Here is a 25,932-nt window from a genome sequence, read left to right on the forward strand (position 1 = left end):
TGACCAGCTGAAGTGATATAACACTGAAAAAACAGCTGTTTTCAATGTCTGCTAGGCTAAATAACTGACATTTGTAGTTTTTGTACTTAGAAGTTAGATGATTAGAAGTGCGAGTCTTTAAAAACTTGTTTAATAAACACCTCCCAGTTTTTTGCTAGAACAATAAGAACATTAATAAAACCGACAAACTGCAGGGACTGGAAATGAAGAAAAAAACGACTTGTAAGCATGTGTCAAGAAATGCATCGTTGTCTCGGTCGATGAAGCTGACGAATGAAAGTTCCTTTGACCACATTCCGTGTGTTCTTTGTGTACTGCAGGCCGTGTGACTGACGTAGCGTACTGTAAGCAGCAGAATGGCCCGGAATTCATGTCGGGAACAAGCCGAGATGCTGTTTGTGTACGGCCAAGCAGACGGAAACGGTCGCGAGCCAGCCATACCAAACAGGTACCCTTAGAGACACTAGCCACATCATCAGAACATTTCGAGCCCTTTTTGGGCGTTTGTGTGATCATGGATTCTTTCGGGCAGACGAATGTTCATGGAGGCAGCGGACTGTGCGTACACCAGAACGGGAAGACCAAGTACTACAGTATAATGAGTCGAACCCTAGTACAACCTACAAGCAAGTGGCCCTGTAGTATGGCCTGCCATATCACCGGAGAAATCGCCTGGATGGTTACCGCTGGGCACCTCTGAAAAGCGTGTGTATGTTGAACCATTTCCTGATGTCTAGGCCCTTCAACAACGTAGAGATGGGCAAACTGAAACACGTAACTGTTTCGAAGCAAATGAAACAGTACAATGTAATGTTTCGATACACTGTTTCGAAACAGTGAAACAGTTTGTGTTTTCTAATTTAATAACCCTACACATTTTATCATCTTGAATGTCTACTGTATAAGTATATCCATATAAACACGAATGAGGTTCGAGAGCGCTAATCATATCGCAGAAAGTATGAAATTATCACTTAGGCGTCTTGGCAGTTTCGTATTTCATGCAGCAAATGCGCTGCTTTCGTGTCGTGTGACTTTCATACTTTTCAATTGGCTGAGGACAGCCATAGCTGAAGACAGAAGAACCACCACGAACGGAACTGGAGGTGGGAGCAAACTGCAGAAACAACGGATATGCTACTGGGATTCCCACATTCCGTTAGTATGGGTAATGTACCCATCCTGCTAATTTCCATGCACACAAAGGGAATCATTGTGGATAATAGGCACAGTGACTATAGCCTCACAAATAATGCCAAATAATTCGAATAAATAACAAAATATAACAGAAAAAAATTTTGTCTTTCAAGGTGTTTCGGACAGTTACTATAAATTCACCATGCTTCGCAGCCCTTCCCGTTCACCATTACACTATCAGTGATATGTCAAACAGATTGCTTGCAGTTATACCTACATCAAATTTGTATATATGTCTAATAACTGTCACTCTACGCCTTTTTTTTTATTCACTATGTTGTAGGCTTACTTGCGTTTCTTAATATTATTACTGTACATGAACAGAGAAGCGTATGTTATAAAAAAGTGTAATTTAACTGAATGATTTTCACATATTTATTATTTTGAATGTGAATAGTATGCGTTGTTTTATTGTTTGGTTAGTGTTTATAAAGCAGATGTTACGCCATTTCGGGATAGGACAGTCAGCTAGAAACGAAGCTTTATTTTCGGATATCTTAAGCTTCATGCTATTGGTTGTCAAAAAGATTTCGACACTCTTGAAAGTGTTTCCCGAAGTGGTATGTTGTGTTTCACTACCTGTGCCGAGCCCGAACCTCGTCCGACACAGAGCGGAATGAAACATCACTGTTTCGATACAATTAGTCCGTTCCAAGAACAGGTGGACTGAAACAGCCTTATTTTGAAACAACGATACAGTTTCTGTGTCTGGCTCGAGATCGAATCTGGTCCGGTTATCCGAGACAGGGGCGGAATGAAACACCACTGTTTCGAAACAGTGAACCACAACCGCTCCGAAACACTGAAACAGTTCCACGTATCGATACACTGTATCGAAACATAGAAACAGTGGCCAAGTCTACAACAACGTGTACACGACACCTGTGACGCTACTCGGAGAGGGGCCGGGACGTGAGAGAGTGCAGCAATCCATGATGCGACGTGAGAAAGCGTGCATTGCATCCCACAGAGGCCACATTGAATATCTGTTGTGGATGCGACGCAGCTAGGTACTGTGTTCCGCGACGATTTATTGTCATTGCACGCACACCGTTCCTTTTCGGACACATCAACATTTGTTTAACCAATTGAACATCGAATGATACACAGTGTTATCTTCTTACTGCAGTAATAAAGTTCATATTCATTACGATTTTGTTCTCCAGTGTAATACTACAGGAAAAAATTAAAGTTCGCGAATGACATCATATTCAGATAGTGTGTACAATAAGCAAAGGGTGCCCGTACGAGTTCAGTATATTTTTCGCCATTATTTTAAGATGTCCACCTATTCTACTCGAAGACTGCCAAGCACTCCCGTGAAAACGGTTTCCTCGTTCTTTCCTTTCAGCTGGTCAAATATTTGTGGAGGGGGCGTTGTGAATAATGGCGGTCTACGCCCTACGACAAGGAAAGCGGTCGCGATATTAATAGCTGCATTTGGCAGCCGTCGAGTGCTCCGAATCCTGGAGTGGCCGACGGCCGGGCTTTCTGTTCGGCGAAGAGGCCGACCTATCGAACCAGCCCTCGATGAAACGCAGGCTAATGGCAATTTCCTGTAAACGCCGAATACATTTCCTCGGCGGTCACAACGTCTCTGTGTGGCCGTGCGTCGTTATAAAGTGGCTCTCGATATCTCACTTCAAATGCTCGGTTCTATTTCCGAGAATGAAGAGGTTTGTCGTTCTACATCGATTTCTTCTGCTATTACGGTGCCGTGACGTTTCTGAATAAGGCATTTCTTAACCCACTGTGCGCCCTGCAGCTAATTTTCAAACAAGAGGAGATCGACTTATGAAACCACCTGTGCGATGATTCACAAGAGCCTTTAATAAGCACTTATTTTAAAATGCCACTGTAACCTAGCGATTGCCGTCACAGCAGCTCAGCGTGTTGGCTCGGGAAACTAGCAGCACTCAGTAATAAAAAACTGAGCGAAGTTCTGATTGTTAGAATTTGAGACACCCCGACAGAACTGTAGAAGAAAAATCGACGAAGAAACATGTAGCAAGGAAAGTACAGAAAAAACAGTGAAGGTATGTGACTCGTAGATGCTGCAGGTTCTGGGTTGAAATCCCATCAAGTGCATTTAACGTTTTCTTCCATCTTTACTCAAACGACAGCAATCATTTTTTTTATTGTTACTAGGTTGAAAAACATATTTTTTCATTTCTTAACCTTTTCTGCCTCAACTTAATCTCTGTATTATCTTTTTTATTTGTTTTCTTTTTACTTTTTATTCTCTTCCTTTCATCTGGAATCTTCGCCCATGTGAGTAATTACTTTTTATGTACTTAGATTTAAAGTTTTTTTTCCGTTGTTTTTTATTTTCGTCAGTCATTGTAATCGTTATATTTATTACTCATTACACTTTATTTATGAACTCTTCTTAGTTTAATCCGCCCCGTCATGTGAGTTCACAGCGTGTCTAACTGCCATGCAGCAGGTCCGGGTTCGACTCCCGGCCGGATCAGATTTCCTCCGCTCGGGGACTGCGTGTCGTTCTCATCATCAGTTCCTTATCACCGACACGCAAGTCGCCCCAAATAGTGTCAACTGAAAAAACTTGGTACTCGGAAGCCGAACTTCCCAAGGTGGAGACTCCCGACCATCAGTGTCATACGATCGTTTCATTTCATTTTTTTAGTTCACATCTTTATCTGCGTTATTTTCTTCATGGTGCAAGAAGAGTGTATGTCTTAAATTTCTGTATGACGCTTACAGTCCAAAAAATGTAATCTTGTAACAAGACAAATATTTGACACCACTACAGGACCAGTATAAATAGATTATTTCTTTTTTTGTTTTTATTAGACCGAACGATATGTTCAAACGTTTAAGTATTACTAATTATAATTAAGAACGTTTAAAATCATATGGAAAAATATTCCAAATGAGAAAAACAATAAAATGAAATAAAAAAGAGAGCTAATTAAAAGTTAATGCGATGATGATAGTGACACGTCAAAGCTTTAAGAATGAAAGAGTTATGTTTAAACCAATTAACTGAAAAAAATATTGATCGCAGTCTCTTCGATAAAGACGTAAAAAGTGGGTACAAATGATTCAAATGGCTCTGAGCACTATGGGACTTAACATCTATGGTCATCAGTCCCCTAGAACTTAAAACTACTTAAACCTAACTAACCTAAGGACATCACACAACACCCAGTAAAGTGGGTACAACCGACGGTATTTGAACCAACAATGTTAACCATACCAGCCAAATAACAGTTAGATTACGGAGCAGAAGTAACATCTGAGCTTATTGGAGCTTCAGTGTTGAGTGTACTAGGTACGTGACAAGAAACACAGAACATGGCTGAACTTGCCGCTAACGATAGTAAGTATTGCCTTCAGCGGTTTCAGTCAACCAGCAGGGATTCCGAAAACACAGATCATGCGAAATCATTTTCTCAAATGAGATCCTGAATTCATGGATCAAATCAGACAGAAAAGAACTGTCTCAGTACCACACATACATAAATTTACTATCGTATAGGGTATACAGCGAAATTTAGGACTGTATCGAGAATTTCTTGGTAGTGAGGACGTAGCATGTTATCTTCGATTCAGATTCATCGACAGATGTAGAAATAACTAAAGGTGTGCGGCACTGAAGTATGTTAGGAGTCTTGCTCTTCAAAAATGGTTCAAATGGGGCCGGACGGCGTGGCCATGCGGTTCTAGGCACTTCAGTCGGGAACCGCGTGACCGTTACGGTCGCAGGTTCGAATCCTGCCTCGGGCATGGGTGTGTGTGATGTCCTTAGGTTAGTTAGGTTTAAGTAGTTCTAAGTTCTAGGGGACTTATGACCTAAGATGTTGAGTCCCATAGTGCTCAGAGCCATTTGAACCATTTTTTTTGTTAAGTCCCATAGTGCTCAGAGCCATTTGAACCATTTCTGAGGTCATCAGTCCCCTAGACTTAGAACTACTTAAACCTAACTAACTTAAGGACATCACACACATCCATGCCCGAAGCAGGATTCGAACCTGCGACCGTAGCAGCAGCGCGGTTCCGGACTGAAGCGCCTAGAACCGCTCGGTCACAGAGGGCGCCTTGCTCTTCATGTTGTATACTCGTAACCTTACAGGCAATATAAATAGTCAAATTCAGGCTTTTCGTAGACAGTGCATTTATCTTTTGTTAAGTACAGTCCGAAAAAAGTTGCACAAATATTCATTCCGATCTTGATGAGAGCTCAAATACTTTAAATGTTCATAAATGAGAACTCAAATGCTTTAAATGATCACAAATGTAAAATTGTCCACTTCAAAAAACTGGTAAACATAGTATTCTATGATTAAAATACCATTACGTCACATTTGGAATCGATCAACTCCTAAAAATATCTGGATGTAACACTTGGAAGGGATACGAAATGGAACGATTATGTAGACTCTCTAAGTAGGCTTCGGTTCTTTGGTAGAATGACAGGGAAGTGAGTGTACAAATGAGATAGCTTATATGTGACTGGTATCCATCTTAGAATACTGCTCAAGTGTATGGGACCAGTAACAAGGAGGACCAACAGGGGACGATGAACGTCTACAGAAAAGGGCAGCAGAGGACTGTTTGACCTGTGGGAGAATGTCGCAGAGAGAAACTGAACTGGCAGACACTTAAAGAAATGAATTCAATCCCGACTAAGTCAACATGCAAAATTTCAATAAACAGCTTAAAACGTTGAATTTAGAAGCATAATACAACCCCTACGTATCGCTTCAGTAGGGCCGCGAGGATAAGTTGGACAAATTGCAGCGTGCACAGAGGCGTTCGAACAGTGTTCCCGCACTCCATCCGTGAATGGAACCGTAAGTGTGAAGATCGGGGTACCAAAGCAAGGTTGACCCCCCAACGAAACCACAGAAGAGTAAAGTCACTGCATGCCGCACCGACGAATGAGAAATGCCAGTATATCCACTATTCCTAGAGTTCTTTACACTACTTCAACGGCTCGTCTATCCCAGTTCGCACTCAACGATCAAGACAACAGCATCGTATTAGACTAACTGTGCATTAAATGTCGTAGGCAGAACACTGTGAACATTATGTCAGTTATTCTTTAACTTAAAAAGTCTCGTAAAATTTGTCTGTATCAAGCCGGCCGCGGTGGTCTAGCGGTTCTAGGCGCTCAGTCCGGAACCGCGTGACTGCTACGGTCGCAGGTTCGAATCCTGCCTCGGGCATGGATGTGTGTGATGTCCTTAGGTTAGTTAGGTTTAAGTAGTTCTAAGTTCTAGGGGACTGATGACCACAGATGTTAAGTCTCATAGTGCTCAGAGCCATTTGAACCATTTTTTTGTCTGTATCAAGTGATACTTTAATATTCCGAGACAGCTGTAAATAGAACATTCCTGTAGAAATGGTTTGTACGAAGTTAAGTAAATCTTCGTATCTATATTGTAATCAAGTGAATTAATATTTTACCTGTTACAATTCCGCTCAGTCTCCTCCCAGACCAAACCAAATAACCACTGTTGTCCCGGCGATTGTATTTTCATATGGCACAACAATAAGAAGCCCTAGTAACACGTATTTGGGAAGTTCCCATTACCATGCGCTTAGGTGGTTTGAAGGGTAAGGATGCAGTTTTGGTTATACGGTGAAATCGTAATTAACTCATTTTACAAGGCGTACTTAACGGAATTCAAAATTTGAGTTCTGACATATCGTCGATATTACGTAGCACACATACATGGAATTTACGCTTTGATGTGCGGCTTTTAGGGCAAGCTAATGCTGCCGCTCAGCAGAATCCTAGTCAGGGCAGGTCCGAACAAACAGGAGAATAGCTCAGCTGCAGGCTAAATGCGCCAACAAGGCGACATGCGATTAGCTCCCCTATGTCCGCGCCAAAAATGACTGCTGTCGCAGCAGCCACGGGCACGGGTAAGAAGAATGTCCTTCGCGCATGCGCAACACGCGTAGTGTAGTTCAGCGGCAAACATCATTTTAGTCTCATAGATAGTGTGTTACGTGAGAGAATGTAGGTTTAGGCTGCGTCGGCGCCAGCTGATACATCTACTTGCTATTGGCACGCCTATAGTACTTGGGCTGCAACATAAACGCACTACGTAATCCTAATGTGTGAACACACTTGTAAGCTGAGAGGCCCACAAGGGTATACGCGACTCCACACGACAGGCCACCGTTTATATTCCACAGGAAGGAGAATGGAATTAAGTCCCGGCGGGGTCAGGGATTTTCTCTGCCTCGTGATGGCTGGGTGTTGTGTGATGTTTTTAGGTTAATTAGGTTTAAGTAGTTCCAAGTTCTAGGGGACTGATGACCATAGATGTTTAGTCCCATAGTACTCAGAGCCATTTGAACCATTTTTGGAATTAAGAAATAATAAATGCGTAACAATACGAGACATTACACACAAGTACACGTGCCCGACTTTTCAGCAGCCTTGCTGTACCAGCTTTTTTGTTGTTGTTGTTGTTTTTACACTAGTATGGCAAACTGTATAGGGAAAAGAGGTACAAATATGAACAGTAAGTGTAGTGATCGGCAGGTAACTGCCAAATAAAGCGACCGCTTCTTTCCTACTGAGAAATGGAAAAAAATGGAGCGTAATTCCTACTGGACGCCTCTTCACGTCAGAACACTTCGTACCGTATTTCGAACGGCGACAATGAATTACGTTTTTGGCCTTCTCACTTTCAATACCACTGATCTCCCGGCTAGAATGCGAGGATCGTAGCCGAGTTAACGAAGGCCAAACAAAGTCGAAATGGCGGAAAAATTTCGTGTAGTTCAAATTGTTGTAGTGTATTAGAGGGGGAACGCCATGAACGTCATAATAGAAATCCTGATCAGTGGGGTGCGAGTGTGGGGTATTTAAAGGTTGTTACCTTCTACGATTTTGTTATCTCGAAAACCGCGGCTTCTAATGCAAATCTGTCCCGACTGCATTAAATTTCCTAAAACAATAGTCTTAATCTATTTTCTTTGGGAGTAATAGTTTAGTGGTTTCACGGGATAGGGAAATCGCAGATAATTGAAAATAGTATTTTGCTCGTTTCACAACATTTCCACAAACGTGACGTTGTTTTAACGTCACACACAATATCGATGACCGCATGATGCGTTATCAACTTTCGTTAGCATTCAATACGAGCCTCTCACAAGGTTTCATGTGGGCTTACCGGAGATTTACAAAAGTACGTCATTGTTGCAATGATTCATTATAATTATTGCTATGATAAAAATGTTCATAATGATGAATTACAAATTAAGAATGAAACTTGTTATATAATTTGCAGTATGCCATTTCAATGCAATCGAGCACTGAATATTTATAACAAACATATTACCATTATCATTAAATGTCACTTAATAACACATCAACGATACAAGAATTCAAGATATAGTATGACGTTTAACTGCTAATGAATAACATCGAGTGCCGGCCGGAGTGGCTGAGCGGTTCTAGGCGCTACAGTCTGGAACCATGCGACCACTACTGTCGCAGGTTCGAATCCTGCCTCGGGCATGGATGTGTGTGATGACCTAGGTTAGTTAGGTTTAAGTAGTTCTAAGTTCTAGGGTACTGATGACTTCAGAAGTTAAGTCCCACAGTGCTCAGAGCCAGCCAATTACGTCGTGGTTTCTGGAGCCGAAAGTTGTTGGTTCGCATCCCATTACATGCAATTTTTTTCATATTAGCGTTATTAACACGTTCTGTTACTTTCTCATGAATGTAATACTAGTATGTTCTTCAATATTGGATGTTATTTACATTCATTCATCTGAGAACGAAGGATGAAATAAATATTTAGCGATTTCCGAGAATGTGATTAGGCAGGAACCTAAGAGGACAGCTTAAATTGCTGCGACTGAAACGAGCAACAACAAAATTCATTTTCTTCCTTCTAACAAGTATTTGGCTCTTTTATTACCGAATATATGCCGTCATTCGCGTGTTTGGTTAGGCAGGAACGTAAGAGCACTGCTTTAAATGCAGCGACTAAAACGAGCTGCAGTAAAATTTGTGTATTTTCTTCTCACAAATCGTTGTGTCTTTATTTCCGAAAATATAGCGACTTCCGAGTGTGTTGTTCTGTAGGAACGTAAGAGGACAGCTTCAACTGGCAATTATATTCATATTCTTCCTTTTCACAAAGTCGATAGTGGACCATGCGGTCGTCGATATTGCACGTGACGACAAAATGACGTCACGTTCGCGGGAATTATTGTGAAGCAAGCGTTACCCGCTTATTTTCCACAAACTGCTGTTAACACTACATGGAATAAAGATTTGAGATGCTAACAGTACTAACGCAAGAGACGCATATGGACAGGTATGTAAATCTCTGCACGCTATTCTACCCTGCTAGAAGGGAGATCGATTCTGCCATCCTGTACGGCAATTGCAGATTTCTTCAAGGATAGGTGACTTCCCTACCACAAGCACTGCTCCCTTTTCAGTTTACAGAAAGACGCTATATCTCCGCAGCATTTACTGTCGAGTTATTTAATGTGGCCGGCCGCGGTGGACGAGCGGTTCTAGGCGCTCAGTCCGGAACCGCGCGACTGCTACGGTCGCAGGTTCGAATCCTCCCTCGGGCATGGATGTGTGTGATGTCCTTAGGTTAGTTAGGTTTAAGTAGTTCTAAGTTCTAGGGGACTGATGACCTCAGAAGTTAAGTCCCATAGTGCTCAGAGCCATTGGAACCATTATTTAACGTGACTAGACAAAATAACTTAAGGGAGCTCGTGTTTATAAAGTGGAGCTATTCTCAGTTTATTAAGTACTTATTTGCAGTTATTAAGTGACTTTTTATGGAAAATAAGTTCTTATAAACAGTGGCAGAGAAGTGTTTAACCTGCGTGATCTTGGTGACGTGAAAGGGGACTGCAGTGTTAAAATGTGGCACCTCGCTTGCTGTCTACATTTGACAGCGTACTGTGAAATCGTGTTGCAGTGACTTGGCGGTGCTATACGGCAGACGACGCGGGAATGGCCACGTCCACAGCAGGAAGTGCTCAGTTTGTTTACTACATAGCGCCGGCGCTAGGGATGGATGGCAAACAATTCGATTCTCGGAACCTCCACTCAGGACGCTTGCCAGCGGGAATGCTATTCCGGACCAGCGACCCGCCGATGCAGACAAGACTGCTTTTCCACGAAACCTTAACGACGGCCGAAGCGCAGCGATCAGGACCTTTGGTCAAAGCACGTCGGCGACTGCTACGGTCGCAGGTTCGAATCCTGCCTCGGGCATGGATGTGTGTGATGTCCTTAGGTTAGTTAAGTTTAAGTAGTTCTAAGTGCTAGGGGACTGATGACCACAGATGTTAAGTCCTATAGTGCTCAGAGTCATTTGAACAATTTTTTTTACTGCCAGAGGTCATGTGTCAACAGGCTGAATTTCGAATACTTTTATATTTCGTCCTGAACATCTACCAAAACGAAAAATACTCGACTGCAGTTTCTATTTAAGAATTAATTATTTTGTCATTCGTAAAGTAAAAGCTCCGCTCGTACTTGGAATGGTAACGCTGTACCGGGTGATCAAAAAGTCAGTATAAATTTGAAAACTTAATAAACCGCGGAATAATGTAGATAGAGAGATAAAAATTGACACACATGCTTGGAATGACATGGGGTTTTATTAGAACAAAAAAAATCACTCTATATTGCTAGTCGCGTGAAAGATCTCTTGCGCGCGTCGTTTGGTGATGATCGTGTGCTCAGCCGCCACTTTCGTCGTGCTTGGCCCCCCAGGTCCCCAGACCTCAGTCCGTGCGATTATTGGCTTTGGGGTTACCTGAAGTCGCAAGTGTATAATGATCGACCGACATCTCTAGGGATGCTAAAAGACAACATCCGACGCCAATGCCTCACCATAACTCCGGACATGCTTTACAGTGCTGTTCACAACATTACTCCTCGACTACAGCTATTGCTGAGGAATGATGGTGGACATATTGAGCATTTCCTGTAAAGAACATCATCTTTGCTTTGTCTTACTTTGTGATGCTAATTATTGCTATTCTGATCAGATGAAGCGCCATCTGTCGGACATTTTTTGAACGTTTGTATTTTTTTGGTTTTAATAAAACCCCATGTCATTCCAACCAGGTGTGTCAATTTGTACCTCTCTATCTACATTATTCCCTGATTTATTCAGTTTTCAAATTTATACTGACTTTTTGATCACCCGGTATATTAACACGGAGATGGTTCGCTGTACGATTTCCCCGTAGTTTGGGGGAAATGAGACATGGAATTATCCTCTCACCCTTTCTTTCCTTGCCTTACTCCTGTCCCAAAATGGTCAGTTGGGGCGCTTCGCCAGTCAGGGAAAGGCTAAAGGATGTCACTGCTAATAGGAATATTTTATTGCAGTTAACCGGTTTCTATACATTAATCTTTCACCTTCGGAAGTATACAAAATTTAGGAAAATAAAAACTTGAACATACATGTATGTAAAGTACAAGAAGCGTACTACAAAAAACTTATTTAATTGTGACTTTTAACACGGATAAGCAGGCACCAGTACCTTCATCCATGAAGCACAAGTCCAGACATAACATAAAATGTTAATAATGAATGCGATAATTATAACCGCAGATTGATAACTTGAGTGAATTAATCTCACTTATATCCAGATTCAAGTTGCGTAACATAGACGGTTAAAATTCGTGTAAGTCAACTTTTGCAAAACATCTTAAGAAGCAAAATGGTTCAAATGGCTCTGAGCACTATGGCACTTAACATCTGAGGTCTTAAAGGAATCCGTTGAGAGTGGAGAAAAGCAGAGAAACAATTGGCGACAGGGTTTCGCTACGCACGGAGATTTCGCTGAGACGTTCGCACAGCCAAGCAAGTGTCCTCTCAGACACTGTCCGTTTGCACGTGACCTCTTGTTCCAATCCGAAAACAGTTATGTTTTCTTCGGTGGTTGGCTTCAGAGAATCTGCTACTCTGGCTCGTACCATGCTACAATTGATCTTGTAGGCACGCTCCACCCACAGAAAAGATCTAACAATTTACCTCTTTTAAGGTTCCCGTTAAAAAAGATTGTACACGAGGCCTGTGACTTTCATTATTTTTGTATCATCTGCCGAGTTTGAACTTGACGGCCTAAATACCACTTCCTACCCCAGTAAATGACCATTATACAACCCTCACCACCCAACACGCGACCAAGAAACACGTGTCGGCAAATGTGCGCCCTTCTGTTGTCCCCCACGCTCATGCCACTGACTGGTTTAACACCATATCTGTATACATAAGCGCATAACATGGCCTCAGCATCACACTTCCGACTGTCTGTCAGAATGTTCGAATCGCTTGCAAGGTCAAACTGAGGTTGATCGACAGTGTTACTTCACATGAACCAATTATGAATGGAATAAGAAGGGGGAGGGAGAATTAGGATAGGAGTACAAATGTACCCCTGCCATAGGCTGTAACATAGCTTGCGACGACAGACGAACAAACAAATGCAAATGGTCAGTCAGGAGATTCTGTAACACATCGTCTCCTGGCCTGCTAGCTATATTACTAAACCGCTATTCCCGATCCCAGTATCAGTTGTAGGTTCCCTTTCCAATAGTTTCCAAGGGCAACAAAAATTTACTTTCAGTATTTCACGTAATTATTGGCCGAGTTCAAAAATTTACAATGACGTCCTGATCCTCTCATTTAGAGGTATAATCTCACGTTAAAAGTGTAACGCAGTAAAACTCGTATTACAGTGAGAAACTTCATGTTTGTCATCAGGCAGCGTAACTGACAGTGCGCAAATATCGAGACTATATTCACCCAGTATTTGAGAATGACGACTTAGCCACTGTCCGCAAACTTACACATAGGTTCAAACCTTTACGAAACTTTTTCTTGCTTACACCGCCGACAAAATTATGAAAGGAAAAAGTTTATCGGATACTACATTTTCGCTGTTCATGCAGTAAAATTTTCGCATCAGGCATGACATTTTAATTTATTACCTCTTTAAAAAAATGGCTCTGAGCACTATGGGGCTTAACATCTATGGTCATCAGTCCCCTAGAACTTAGAACTACTTAAACCTAACTAACCTGACATCACACAACACCCAGCCATCACGAAGCAGAGAAAATCCCAGACCCCGCCGGGAATCGAACCCGGGAACCAGGGCGCGGGAAGCGAGAACGCTACCGCACGACCACGTATTACCTCTTTACTCCTAACTTTGTTTACAACACATTTTGCAAACAGCATCCACATTACCACTGAATGCACCTACAAAATTATATCACTGTGCAACCGACACAGTGATTCAGCAGATATGATGTCATGGACATTGAGGCATGTGAAAAACTAGGTGATCTTGAAACGGAGCTGTTTCATACACGGTAATTCGATTCTTTAAGGAATCGGGGGGTAGGGTTACTAGTATTCAACAAATGCTGCTCTAGTAATATGCGCTTTAAAAGCGTTTCCTTGAAATAAAAGTTCAAAGTTTTACGAACTTGTTGAATACCAATGACACACGAGAATGCTGCCCGTCTTCTATTAAACATTCGCCGTTGAGGGTTCTGGTAACAGCTCCATTTCAAAAATCACAGAAGACTTATCTTCGCGATGTACAGTACCGAACGAGCATACTGAGCGGCCAGGAACAGTTGACAAATATCTCATCACTTATGTTATCGAAATGAAGCGATCTGCAACACAACAGGTAGGAAAGCCGGCAAATTCGGTCCAACTCACAAATGGGAAGAACAGCTTCTTTCTATCGATGGTCCAAAACTAATACTCCAAAACTAATATAAATACAGTGTGCATTGTTCGAAACAGGCATAATCCGGTATTTCACTGCCACGCGCACATGAATTTATCTATAAATAAATGTACGTGCTATCAAGATTCGTTATGAAGAAGCATGATTCATTGTAGTGTTACAAGTTTTTGGTGGAACATTACAAAAATAAAGGGACCAGAATCGAACAGGATCCTTAGAGACTTCGTGTCTGCCGCCTTCACCTTCTTTAATGACATGCCAGTCGGTGAGCATGCCGAAATATTTCGTATACTGTGGCGATTGGAGAGTCTGTTCAACACATCTGTGTCTCATTCATTTGATCATATATGTATTAGGTGACTATTTGATGAATTTGCATATGGATTGTACAGTTTGCAATGGGAACAATACTTAATATAATACTGTTATTGCAGCATCGTAATTGAATACCTTGTCTGAAAGCGGCGTGAAGTGGTGCAGATTATTTGATTCTGTCAGCAACTACATTAGGAAAGTAAACAGGTCTTTTTTTAATAATGAAAGACCGCACGGCTTACCATTGCGGCAGACGACAATAGAGAAAAGTTTGCAGATAGCCATTCATGAAGTCAGTATGATTTGTTCGGACAACTACAGACTGATTGAAAACGCGAAAGTAATGGTACTATACAAAGCTAACCGTAAGGAACAACAGTAATTATTGATAACACGCGAGCTTTCTAGGGAGCAGCATCAGTTATAACTATGCCAACGATGAACAGTTACAACTAAACACATTGCAAACCATGTACGGAACAGTTAAATGCAATCTGAAAGGGAAAACCAGAATAGAAAATCAAATTTCATAAACTTATGGGTGTGTCAGTACTCCCTTATTATCAGAAGGAGCCGCGCGTTGTTTGAGGCGCCATGTCACGGACCGCGCGGCCCCTCCAGCCGGAGGTTCGAGTCCTCTCTCGGGTATGTGTGTGTGTGTTTGTCTTAGCATAAGTTAGTTTAAGTAGTGTGTAAGTCTAGGGACGGATGACCTCAGCAGTTTGGTCCCTTAAGAATTCCCACACATTTTTATTATCAGAAAGGAAGAAAGCCATATTGAGGCAGTAGAGACTAAATTTCTTACATCGATCAAAGGGTAAACATGAAGATATAAGATAAGAGACAACACCGACAAGAGCTTAAAACTTTTGACATCAGTGCAGGGATTGAACTAGGACAAAAAAGAAAAATTAGTCATGCCCAGCAGACTTTATGACACCGCCTCTAGCGCTGATAAAGATCTCAAGATTTTCCACGCATTCCATATATAGTTGATGTTGCTAGCTGATGATTAATTCAAGTGGAGCTCTGAAATCTCAGTCTCGGTGACTGCTAGCAGTCACCCACTGATCCACATTGTCGCAGACATTTTCTATGGGATTAAAATCAGATGGTGTAGAAGTGAAATACAAGGGGCGTTCAGTAAGTAATGCAACACATTTTTTTCTGAAAGCAAGTTGGTTTTATTCTGGATTCCAGTACAGCATATTAATCCCGTTCTTTTATAAATTGCCTGAGAACTATCTAAAAAAAAAAAAAAAGAAAAAAAAGGCTGAGGGCCGAAAGGCTACAAGACGGTATGGGAGTGATAAGGATCTTCCTTGTTTTCGATTAAAAAAAAGAAGATATGACTGCTTTCTTTCTCATTATGGAACGTCACTTAGGTTAAGTCTTCCTAAATATTTTAGTGTTGTACCAGTAAACCACTGATTCTTCGAAGAATCGAACTCCAATGTATAAATCAGCTTCAGACGTCTGATTACTTTAAGGATGAGCTAATATTTGATGTTAAGCATGTATGTGTGTGTGTGTGTGTGTGTGTGTGTGTGTGTGAGAGAGAGAGAGAGAGAGAGAGAGAGAGTATGAAATTATGCTTTGTCTGAAGTTCGAAGTGCTTTCATATTCAAATACTGGACAAATAACGTCCGGGCATTTGCACGCCGTCCGTTATACTCCATCAAGATTAACACGGGTGCTGCTGACCTAGCCGTTTAGCGCCCTGAACTACTACTACTACTACTACTACTACTACCACCACCACCACCACTACTAATCATTATCATCATCATCATCACCATCATCATCAACACACACACACACACACACACACACACACACACACACACACACACACACGCGCGCGCGCGCGCGCGCGCGCGCGCGCGCGCACATTTCCAACAGTAGTATTTCTCTTACTATTTTAAATTTTTAAATACGTCAATAACCACGCGAAATATTCAATGTAAAATTTTCGTTTGCCCCCGGAAGCCGTTAGAAAAGCAATCTAGGGCTGGTATCGGGTTTTAGGTTCTGGAATAGTGGTTTAACAGTCTAGACTCTCTACTAAATTTCACGAGAATTTAAAACCACTTTCATTCCATGATACAAGCGTGTGGTGTCAACAAAGCAACAGTGCTCCGTCGCAGATATGTCAAGGATAAACGAGGCGGGAAAGGGAAACAAAGCAACGGGCAGCAGCACGTAGTCGCTGAGAATGAGCCAGCGCTGTGGTGACGTATCGGCTAGGAGGTGGACGTGTGGACTGACAGATAACGGCAGGCAGGCCGTAACGCGCAGCGCTCACCCTCCGTCCCCTATAGCTGGTGTCCGCCTGACGTGGCCAACCGCACGTAGGCACGCGACCTGCGCTCCTACGAGACGCACGGCTCCCCTCCTCAACTTCGGCCGGACCCACGCAGCACGCTTAACGCGGACAATAAACAATCTAGTCAAACTTAAGAAAGGCCATATCCAGAACGCTTATAAGATTCGTTTGTGGTACGATTTGGGTGCGGTGGAACGACTGACACCGCTGAATACAGACAGACAGTCTCCCTTAGCGTGTAGCCAGATACCGGCCCAGGCGATTACAATTGCGAACACGGGTAGCACAGATGGCTGGCTAGGAAACGATGTGTTACGCTATGTACATCTCTACTGTGTGGATGAATATAAAGTAGAGAGTGGTGGGTATATTTTATCGTAACATTATACCGGGTGATCAAAAAGTCAGTATAAATTTGAAAACATAATAAACCACGGAACAACGTAGATAGAGAGGTAAAAATTAACACATGCTTGGAATGACATGGGGTTTTATTAGAACCACCCCATATAGCTAGACGCGTGAAAGATCTCCTGCGCGCGTCGTTTGGTGATGATCGTGTGCTCAGCCGCCACTTTCGTCATGCTTGGCCTCCCAGGTCCCCAGACCTCAGTCCGTGCGATTATTGGCTTTGGGGTTACCTGAAGTCGCAAGTGTATCGTCATCGACGGACACCGCTACGGTCGCAGGTTCGAATCCTGCCTCGGGCATGGATGTGTGTGATGTCCTTAGGTTAGTTAGGTTAAAGTAGTTCTAAGATCTAGGGGACTGATGACCTTAGAAAGTCCCATAGTGCTCAGAGCCATTTGAACAGAGCATTTCGCGTTCCCGCCTTAATTGACGGCAGCAACTTCCAACATCGCTCCGCATTACATGAAAAGCATTTCAGCTCTTGTGAAGTGATCGGCCGTATCTTCCTGTCGCCTTTAACCGAGGGGTAGCCGATGTGGCAACACTGCAGCACCAAATGACAGACGACAGCTATCAGTTAACTTGAAACGGACTTTAGTGTGCTACGACCAGTAGACACTATTTTGGAGGTGACGAAATTTTGTAAATATACTGTAAAATAATGATTGTGTAACTCAAAAATTGAAGCCACGTTTCTGCCTTACTTCCGTATGCTTAAATTCTGAGGGCGTCGCCCTTATTATCTCGGCATAACAATCTACGGTATAATAAACACTGTGGTCAACGGTTCTGCAGAGAATTATTAAGGAAATTGGAAAACAAAACGGGTTGGTTCAAATGGCTCTGAGCACTATGGGACTTAATATCTGAGGTTATCAGTCCCCTAGAACTTAGAACTAATTAAACCAAACTAACCTAAGAACATCACACACATCCATGCCCGAGGCAGGATTCGAACCTGCGACCGTAGCAGTCGCGCGGTTCCGGAATGAAGCTCCTAGAACCGCTTGGCTACAACGGCCGGCAACAAAGTGGGCAAATAAAATCATGTCCATCGGAAATCACGGCCCCTATTTCTTCTGAAGATCTCATCTACTGTGGTGAGTACAATAATGTGCTAGTGTAAATTATTTACCTTATTATGTGTATGTTGTTTTCTCGATAATCACCGTGCAACTGGCTCACTGATGAAGTTTATAACTGTCGCAAACCGTCCAGTAGCAAACGAAACGTACCGTTATACGATCTAGGTTGCTCTCCAAGTCAAACAATTTGCTACCATTAAAAATCAGTCAATTACGGGTTTCTTTGGTAAGTCTGCCAACAAAACGTTGGAAATTTCGTGTGGCACCTCTGGAACACTGCCGAGAACCCCGAGTACGAAGAACCTCATCACAGCTGACGCACACGCAACAAAGCAAACAACGTGAATCACCGTGAAACACTGCTGATTCACCTAGTGGTAGGCTAACTGTGAATTAGCCAACTTGCTATTTACGCGGAACGCATCATCTATCTGCACTGCAATTCACTCGGAAGCTGTACGTATGTCAGATCTGTTGCGTGAGGTGACGGGCCCACGCGTGCGCGCGCGCGTATGTGTGTGTGTGTGTGTGTGTGTGTGTGTGTGTGTGTGTGTGTGTGTGTGTGTGTGTGTCGAAATGCACTAGGAAAGGATCAGGCTTCAATTTCCAAAAGGTCTGAGGTTAAGGGGAGAAGATTGTTAACGATGTACGTCTCCAGTCTATCCAGGCAGGCCGTTGTGGCCGAGCGGTTCTAGGCGCTACAGTCTGGAACCGTGCGACCGCTACGGTCGCAGGTTCGAATCCTGCCTCGGGCATGGATGTGTGTGATTTCCTTAGGTTAGTTAGGTTTAAGTAGTTCTAAGTTCTAGGGGACTGATGACCTCAGCAGTTAAGTCCCATAGTACTCCGAGCCATTTGAACCATTTTTGAGTCTAGCCAGTCCCTGTCTCTGAATGCGGAAGTCTTTATTCGCAACCAGAGATATTAAAATTTTGTTAACCACCGTAACCCATTCGATACGCTGAGGCTCTGAATGAAACTTCGATACGCTGAGGCTCTGAATGAAACTTGCGCCTGGCCTGGATTATTTTCATAGGCTGTACTCCTTACTCTCGGCACTGACGATTATATAATAATAATAAACTTACTCTTTTTTCCATCCTCAGTGTCACACTTTAAAAAACTGAAATTCCAGTTCTGAAGTGACTTACCTAGCCTATTAGACAGTGGTGGGCTCAGAACCACAGTGCAGTTAGGCATTCCTCACGATTCAGAACTGACTGAGAATCAAACCCCGATCTTTGTATTTGTAGTCTGGCACTTACGCAGTATGCCAGAACTGCATGTGGAAGGAGCCTCTGTATCTATTTCTTCGCAGCCATAAATAACTGTCCCACAATTCAACCAAATCGCCGATCTAAGATCTGGTTTCTTAAATTAGAGTATAGTTACCTTGCTTGTGCTGATACAAATCTTTTCACGGTAACCCTTGACGCGCGTTACAAAGCATTAACAGAGGTTAGCAGAAAGTTTACAGCTCGTACACTGACGTGGAAAAATTAAGGACGAAATTAATTTCGTGTGGTGTCACTGCCAAGTAAAAAAAACTCGATGAAACTTGGATCATACATAGATTGGACTGCTACCGGTTAGTATAGAGGGTAACTGAAAGAAATATTTAATAAGGCGAACAGGAATGAGATTTTTATTCAAGACAATAATTACATTAAGTCATCGCCGTTCATGAGGGTTCCATGGACATTATAAAAAAACGGGACATTGCCTTTAGAAGGTGTGAGATCACTATCACCACAGACGGCAATGCTCTGAAACGTGCTCTCACGCTGAGCACAAGGTTGGTTGGAGTTCTTGCGGTAGGGCGTTCCATATCTCCACCAGCGCGGTTCACAGCTGCTGGATGGTGCATGTGGATGTACTGCAGTACACCTTCCCAACACATTCCACGCCTGCTCGATAGGATTTACATAGCATGTTTACATCTCTCGCCATTTGAAGACATGTCCAGCACTGTCGAACATGTTGGTTTTGGTGGTGCAGGTGTTACAGTAAGTGGAGGCATAAAGCTTCGTTTGCGTACTTATATCCAAATCCTCGAACAGCATACTCATCGGTCAACGTTTTTGTGACATTGCAATCCTTCTCCATGTAAGTCGTTTCAGGGGCGCATTCGGACGAGAGTTGATTTTAATGGGTACGTGACTGCATCGAACGGAGGAGATCTTGAAACGAGAGGATATTCAAGGAATAGACTGGTTTGCAAGTTCCTCCAATTTAAATCCCGCTGATGACGTGTGTGATACGGTGGGGAGATGTATTGCAGGGTGGCCACATGCAGTAATAACCATCCAGCACATGTCAACGGCGCTGATAGGGGAATGGAGCGCCCTACCACAACAAATCATTACCAACTCTGTGGCTAGCATGGGAGCACGTTGTAGAGCACACACTGCTGTCTGTGCTGCTTACACTTCCTATTAAAAACCATTTCCAGCCTTTTGTGTATTTCCACCAGGTTCTCATAGGCAATGCACCCAATCTCGGGGTGCAGCAGATGTGGCGTGGTGAAAGGCAGTTTTCTGGGGCTCCGAAACTGCGACACTTTGGCCAAGGGAGACAACACTGACAGTATATCAGGCAAGTCTCACGACCTCAGCCCCACCACCAGCACCCACATCACTCTTAATAAAATCAAGGGACACGTCTCAGTCTCCGATTGCTTCACAAAGGACTGCTCATTGTTTGAGTATTGCTTCATAAATGCAAATTTGTACTGGCTGTGGCCCCTCGTCCAATAGATATACACTGATGCGCCAAAGAAAGCGCGTATAGGCATGCGTACTCAAATACAGAGATGTGTAAACAGGCAGAATACTGCGCTGCGGTCGGCAACACCTACATAAGACAACAAGTATCTGGTGTAGTTGTTAGATCGGTTACTGCTGCTAGAATGGCAGGTTATCAAAATTTAACTGAGTTACAACATGGTGTTATAGTCGGCGAACGAGCGATGGGACACAGCATCTCCGAGGTAGCGATGAAGTGGGGATTTTCCTGTACGACCATTTCACAAGTGTACCGTGAATATGAAGAATCCGGTAAAATAACAAATAGCTGCGGGCGAAAAATATTCTGCAAGAACGGGATCAACAACGACTTCAGAATCGTTGAAGGTGACAGAAGTGCAACCCTTCTAAAATTGCTCCAGATTTCACTGCTGAGCCATCAGCAAGTGTCAGCGTGCGAACCATTCAACGGAACATCATCGATATGGACTTTCGGAGGCGAAAGCCCACTCGTGTATACTTGATGACTGATCGACACAAAGCTTTACGCCTCGCCTGGGCCCGTCAACATCGACAATGGACTGTTGAAACATGTTTCCTGATCGGATGAGTCTCGTTTCAGATTGTATCGACCGGAAGGACGTATAGGGATATAGAGACCACCGCATGAATCCACAGACCCTGAATGTCAACAGCAGATCGTTCAAGCTAGTGGAGGCTCTGCAATAGTGGGGTGCGTGAGCAGTTGGAGTGACATGGGACCAGTGATACGTCTGGACACGACTCTGACAGGTAACACGTACGTAAGCATCCTGTGCGATCGCCTGCATCCATTCATGGTTCAAATGGCTCTGAGCACTATGGGACTTAACTTCTAAGGTCATCAGTTCCCTAGAACTTAGAACTACTTAAACCTAACTAACCTAAGGACATCACACACATCCATGCCCGAGGCAGGATTCGCACCTGCGACCGTAGCGGTCGCGCGGTTCCAAACTGCAGCGCCTAGAACCGCTCGGCCACAGGGCATCCACTCATGTCCATTGTGCATTCCTACGGACTTGGGCAATTCTAGCAGGACAATGAGACACCCCACACGTCTAGAATCGCTACAGAGTGGCTGCAGGAACACTCTTATGAGTTTAAACACTTCCGCTGGCCACCAAATTCCCTAGACCGGAACATTATTGAGCATACCTGGGATGCCTTGCAACGTGCTGTTCAGAAGAGATCTCCACCCCCTCGTACTCTTACGGATTTATGTTCAGCCCTGCAGGATTCATGCTGTCAATTCCCCCCAGCACTTCTACGTGCTCGCAGGGATTCTACACGATATTACGCAGGCGTACCGGTTTCTCTGGTTCTTCAGTGTATATTAATTTATTCTGTTGCCTGGAGGAACCTACAGTTACCTGTACTAATAGCGTAGGATGTTGTGACTTTTTTGGGGGAAATGAGGAAAACATTGGCTGCCACAGGAAAAGGTCTCGTTCTCGAAATCAGCCTAGACGACTCAGAGCAAAACTCATTTTGGAGGGTTAAGAAAGTAGAAGAAGAATGGGTAGCTTTGAAAGATGAAATAGTGAAGGCAGCAGAGGATCAAGTAGGTAAAAAGACGAGGGCTAGTAGAAATCCTTAGGTAACAGAAGAGATATTGAATTTAACTGATGAAAGGAGAAAATATAAAAATTCAGTAAATGATGTAGGCAAAAAGAAATACAAACGTCTCAAAAATTAGATCGACAGGAAATGCAAAATGGCTAAGCAGGGATGGCTGGAGGACAAATGTAAGGGTGTAGAGGCGCATATCACTAGGGGAAAGATAGATACTGCCTACAGGAACATTAAAGAGACCTTTGGGGAAAAGAGAACCACTTGCATGAATATCAAGCGCTCAGATGGAAACCCAGTTCTAAGCAAAGAAGGAAAGCAGAAAGGTGGAAGGAATATATAGAGGGTCAGAAGGCGGCAGGGGTATATTACAGGGAGCGAAAGGCTATTTACAATTTGTACAGAAACCAGATGGCAGATATAAGAGTCGAGGGGCATGAAAGGGAAGCAGTGGTTGGGAATGGAGTGAGACAGGGTTGTAGCCCCTCCCCGATGTTATTCAATCTGTATATTAAGCAAGCAGAAAAGGAAACAAAAGAAACATTCGGAGTAGGAATTACAATCTATGGGGAAGAAATAAAAACTTTGAGGTTCACCGATGACTTTGTAATTCTGTCAGAGACAGCAAAGGACCTGGAAGAGCAGCTGAACGGAATAGACAGTGTCTTGAAAGCAGGATATAAGAAGAATATCAACAGAAGCAAAACGAGGATAATGGAATGTAGTCGAATTAAATAGGGTGATGCTGCGGGAATTAAATTAGGAAATGAGAGGCTTAACGTAGTAAATGATTTTTGCCATTTGGGGAGCAAAATAACTGATGATGGTCGCAGTAGAGAGGATATAAAATGTATACTGGCAATGGCAAGGAATGCGTTTCTGAAGAAGAGAAATTTGTTAACATCGAGTATAGATTTAGGTGTCAGGAAGTCTCCACTATTAGTATTTGTATGGAGTGTAGCTATGTGTGGAAGTGAAATGTGGATAATAAATAGTTTAGACAAGAGAATAGAAGCTTTCGAGATGTGGTGCTACAGAAGAATGCTGAAGATTAGATGGATAGATCACATAACTAATGAGGAGGTACTGAACAGAATTGGAGAGAGAAGAAATTTGTGGCACAACTTGACTATGAGAAGGGATCGGTTCGTGGGGCATATTCTGAGGCATCAAGGGATCACCAATTTCGTATTGGAGGGCAGCGTGGAGGGTAAAAATCGTAGAGGGAGACCAAGAGATAAATACACTAAACAGATTCAGAAGGATGTAGGTACTGGGAGATGAAGAAGCTTGCACAGGATAGAGTAGCATGGAGAGCTGCATCAAACCAGTCTCTGGACTGAAGACCACAACAACAGCAAGAAAAAACCGGCTTATCGTCTCTATGCCAGACAGAAAAATCATCTTCCCCTGATACCGAACAGCACAACAGCCCAAACATCGCGGTGGTGGGGTTGTCTGGAACTGAAATGACACAGAAGGCCAACGCTGCTATTTTATCTGGTGAAAAGAAAAGAATGTATAGTTGCGGGAGATAGGAGAGTGAGATACATACTTTTGTAGGAATGTCTGTTGCATCCGTTGATGGGGCACATGCTGTGCTTCTGCCCCATGTGCCTGGTGGAGAGCGAGGCGGCCGCCGCTGCCGCCGCGGCCACTACGCTGACCAGCCCCGTGCGGCGAGTGCGCATGCGCGACGAGCGGGCAGCCGCATGTTGGTGTTGGTGTTGGTGTTGGTGCTGGTGCTGGTGGCGACGCTGCTGCAACGTTGGGGACGCCGCCACCCGCGCTCCGTCGCCCGCCACCGTGCCGCCCGGGAGCGCACCTCCGCCGCCGCCGCCGCCGCCGCCGCCGCCGCCCCCGCGCTCAGCGCCCCTGCGGCAGCCCGCGAGGCACTCGACCAGCGCCGTGACCACCACGCTCAGTCGCCGACCCTCCCACTCCACCGCAGCGCCCTCCAGGAGTCAGCCACTGCACTCCGCCCCACAACGGGACCGTCCCCTCGCACAGGACTCGTACCAGAAGCACAGAGGTCGGACGAGTGTCCAGCGGAGGGCCACCGCAGTGAACCGATGAACGTCGGTGGCTTCGGTAGTGGCTAGCGAAGCGTGCAGAATCCAGTAACGTCGGTGCTGGCGAGATCTTTCACACTCCACGTTTCGACGATCACTGTCTCGAAAGCAGGCTTCACCCGTTACAGGTATTGTCACCGACGCTGTGGAAAAGATCAGACTGTCACTTATTTGTCGAGTGTCAGACGTTTTTATAAAAAGAACGGAGTCTGGAAGCGCCGATGGCAGAAAACGCATTCGAGGCACAGTAACGCAGCCGTACTTTGGACGGCTCCACGAAATGTGAATTGTTTGTACAACGAAAGAGTACGAGTTGTAGGGCAGTGTCAGCTGCGAGCCCTCGAATAGTATTTAACACTTTTGAGTACCAGTGGTTTCTGCTTCAAACCACTATTTCTTTTAAGTACCAATGACTTTAGCACGAAACCAGCGATCTGTTGCAACATGAAGACATCTAGTGCTACACTGAGACACTTCCACGAATTAAAAGGAAGGTCAGCGTTGGCCGTAATATTGATGTTTTATTGATGGCAGAATCGATTTTCGATCACATAGTGATCATCTTCAGTGCTGATATGCACAAATTAAACTCAGACACTGGTATCATGGTATCAAGTTATCAAGTTATCAATAGCCAAAACTGAGAAGCGATCACCTTTCATATGGGCGGAGACAAGAGTCAGTTTTCGTCAATGATAATCTCAAACCCGATAAGAACTGCTCCTATCAGCATTTTCGATGGGAAGTGTTTGATCACCCACAATGCAGCCCGGTCTTGGCGCCCTCTGATGTTCTGATTGTGATCGCTTCTCAGTTTTGGTTATTGATAACTTGATGCCAGTGTCTGAGTTTAATTTGTACATATCAGCACTGAAGATGATCACTAAGTGATCGAAAATCGATTCTGCTATCAATAAAACATCAATATTACGCCCAATGCTGACCTTCCTTTTAATTTAACATATATAGTCGTCGTGCACACAGCACTCCATGGAGTCGCCAATCAACTTCCACGAATGCTGTCCACTATACCAGTCATTTATAGGGCTCAAAGCAACATTCGGTGCAGATATTGTGGTACGTGCTTGTATGAGCTTGTGAGCCTATTTTTTTTATTTTATTTTATTTTATTCTATTTTATTTTATTTTATTTTATTTATTTATTTATTTTTTACAGTGGCCATGGTGAGATCATCGACTGTCAAAGTGAGTCTATCTAAAGTTATTGCAACGCAGATTTGAGTCTGTATTACTGCTTCCATAAGTGGTTTCGAAATGAAATCACATGGGTAGTTTGTAGTTTTGATACAAAATTTATTAAATGTTAAGCCCATTTTGCTTGTTATTTAGGAACATAATTTGTTTTAGGTGTTATTAGTTCACGGACATTTCAAGATGTCGGACTGTGTCCGTGAAAAAATGCG

The 25,932-nt window shown here is 43.5% G+C and overlaps 1 protein-coding gene across 4 annotated transcripts in view; it reads right to left on the reverse strand.

The window, feature by feature from the left end:
- Positions 1 to 24,190, reverse strand: part of LOC126161543 (dual 3',5'-cyclic-AMP and -GMP phosphodiesterase 11) — a 386,751-nt gene extending 362,561 nt beyond the window's left edge. For 3 of the 4 annotated variants that reach the window (XM_049917471.1, XM_049917470.1, XM_049917469.1), the window contains exon 1: positions 23,992 to 24,190. In XM_049917471.1, the coding sequence (XP_049773428.1) occupies positions 23,992 to 24,127 (136 nt within the window). In that variant the 5' untranslated portion in view covers positions 24,128 to 24,190. The remainder of the gene's footprint in view (positions 1 to 23,991) is intronic. The other variant, XM_049917472.1, reaches the window with a different exon arrangement.
- Between the last annotated feature and the right edge of the window lie 1,742 nt (positions 24,191 to 25,932).

This window comes from Schistocerca cancellata, chromosome 2 (genome assembly GCF_023864275.1).
Source record: "Schistocerca cancellata isolate TAMUIC-IGC-003103 chromosome 2, iqSchCanc2.1, whole genome shotgun sequence".
Lineage (NCBI taxonomy): Eukaryota > Metazoa > Arthropoda > Insecta > Orthoptera > Acrididae > Schistocerca > Schistocerca cancellata.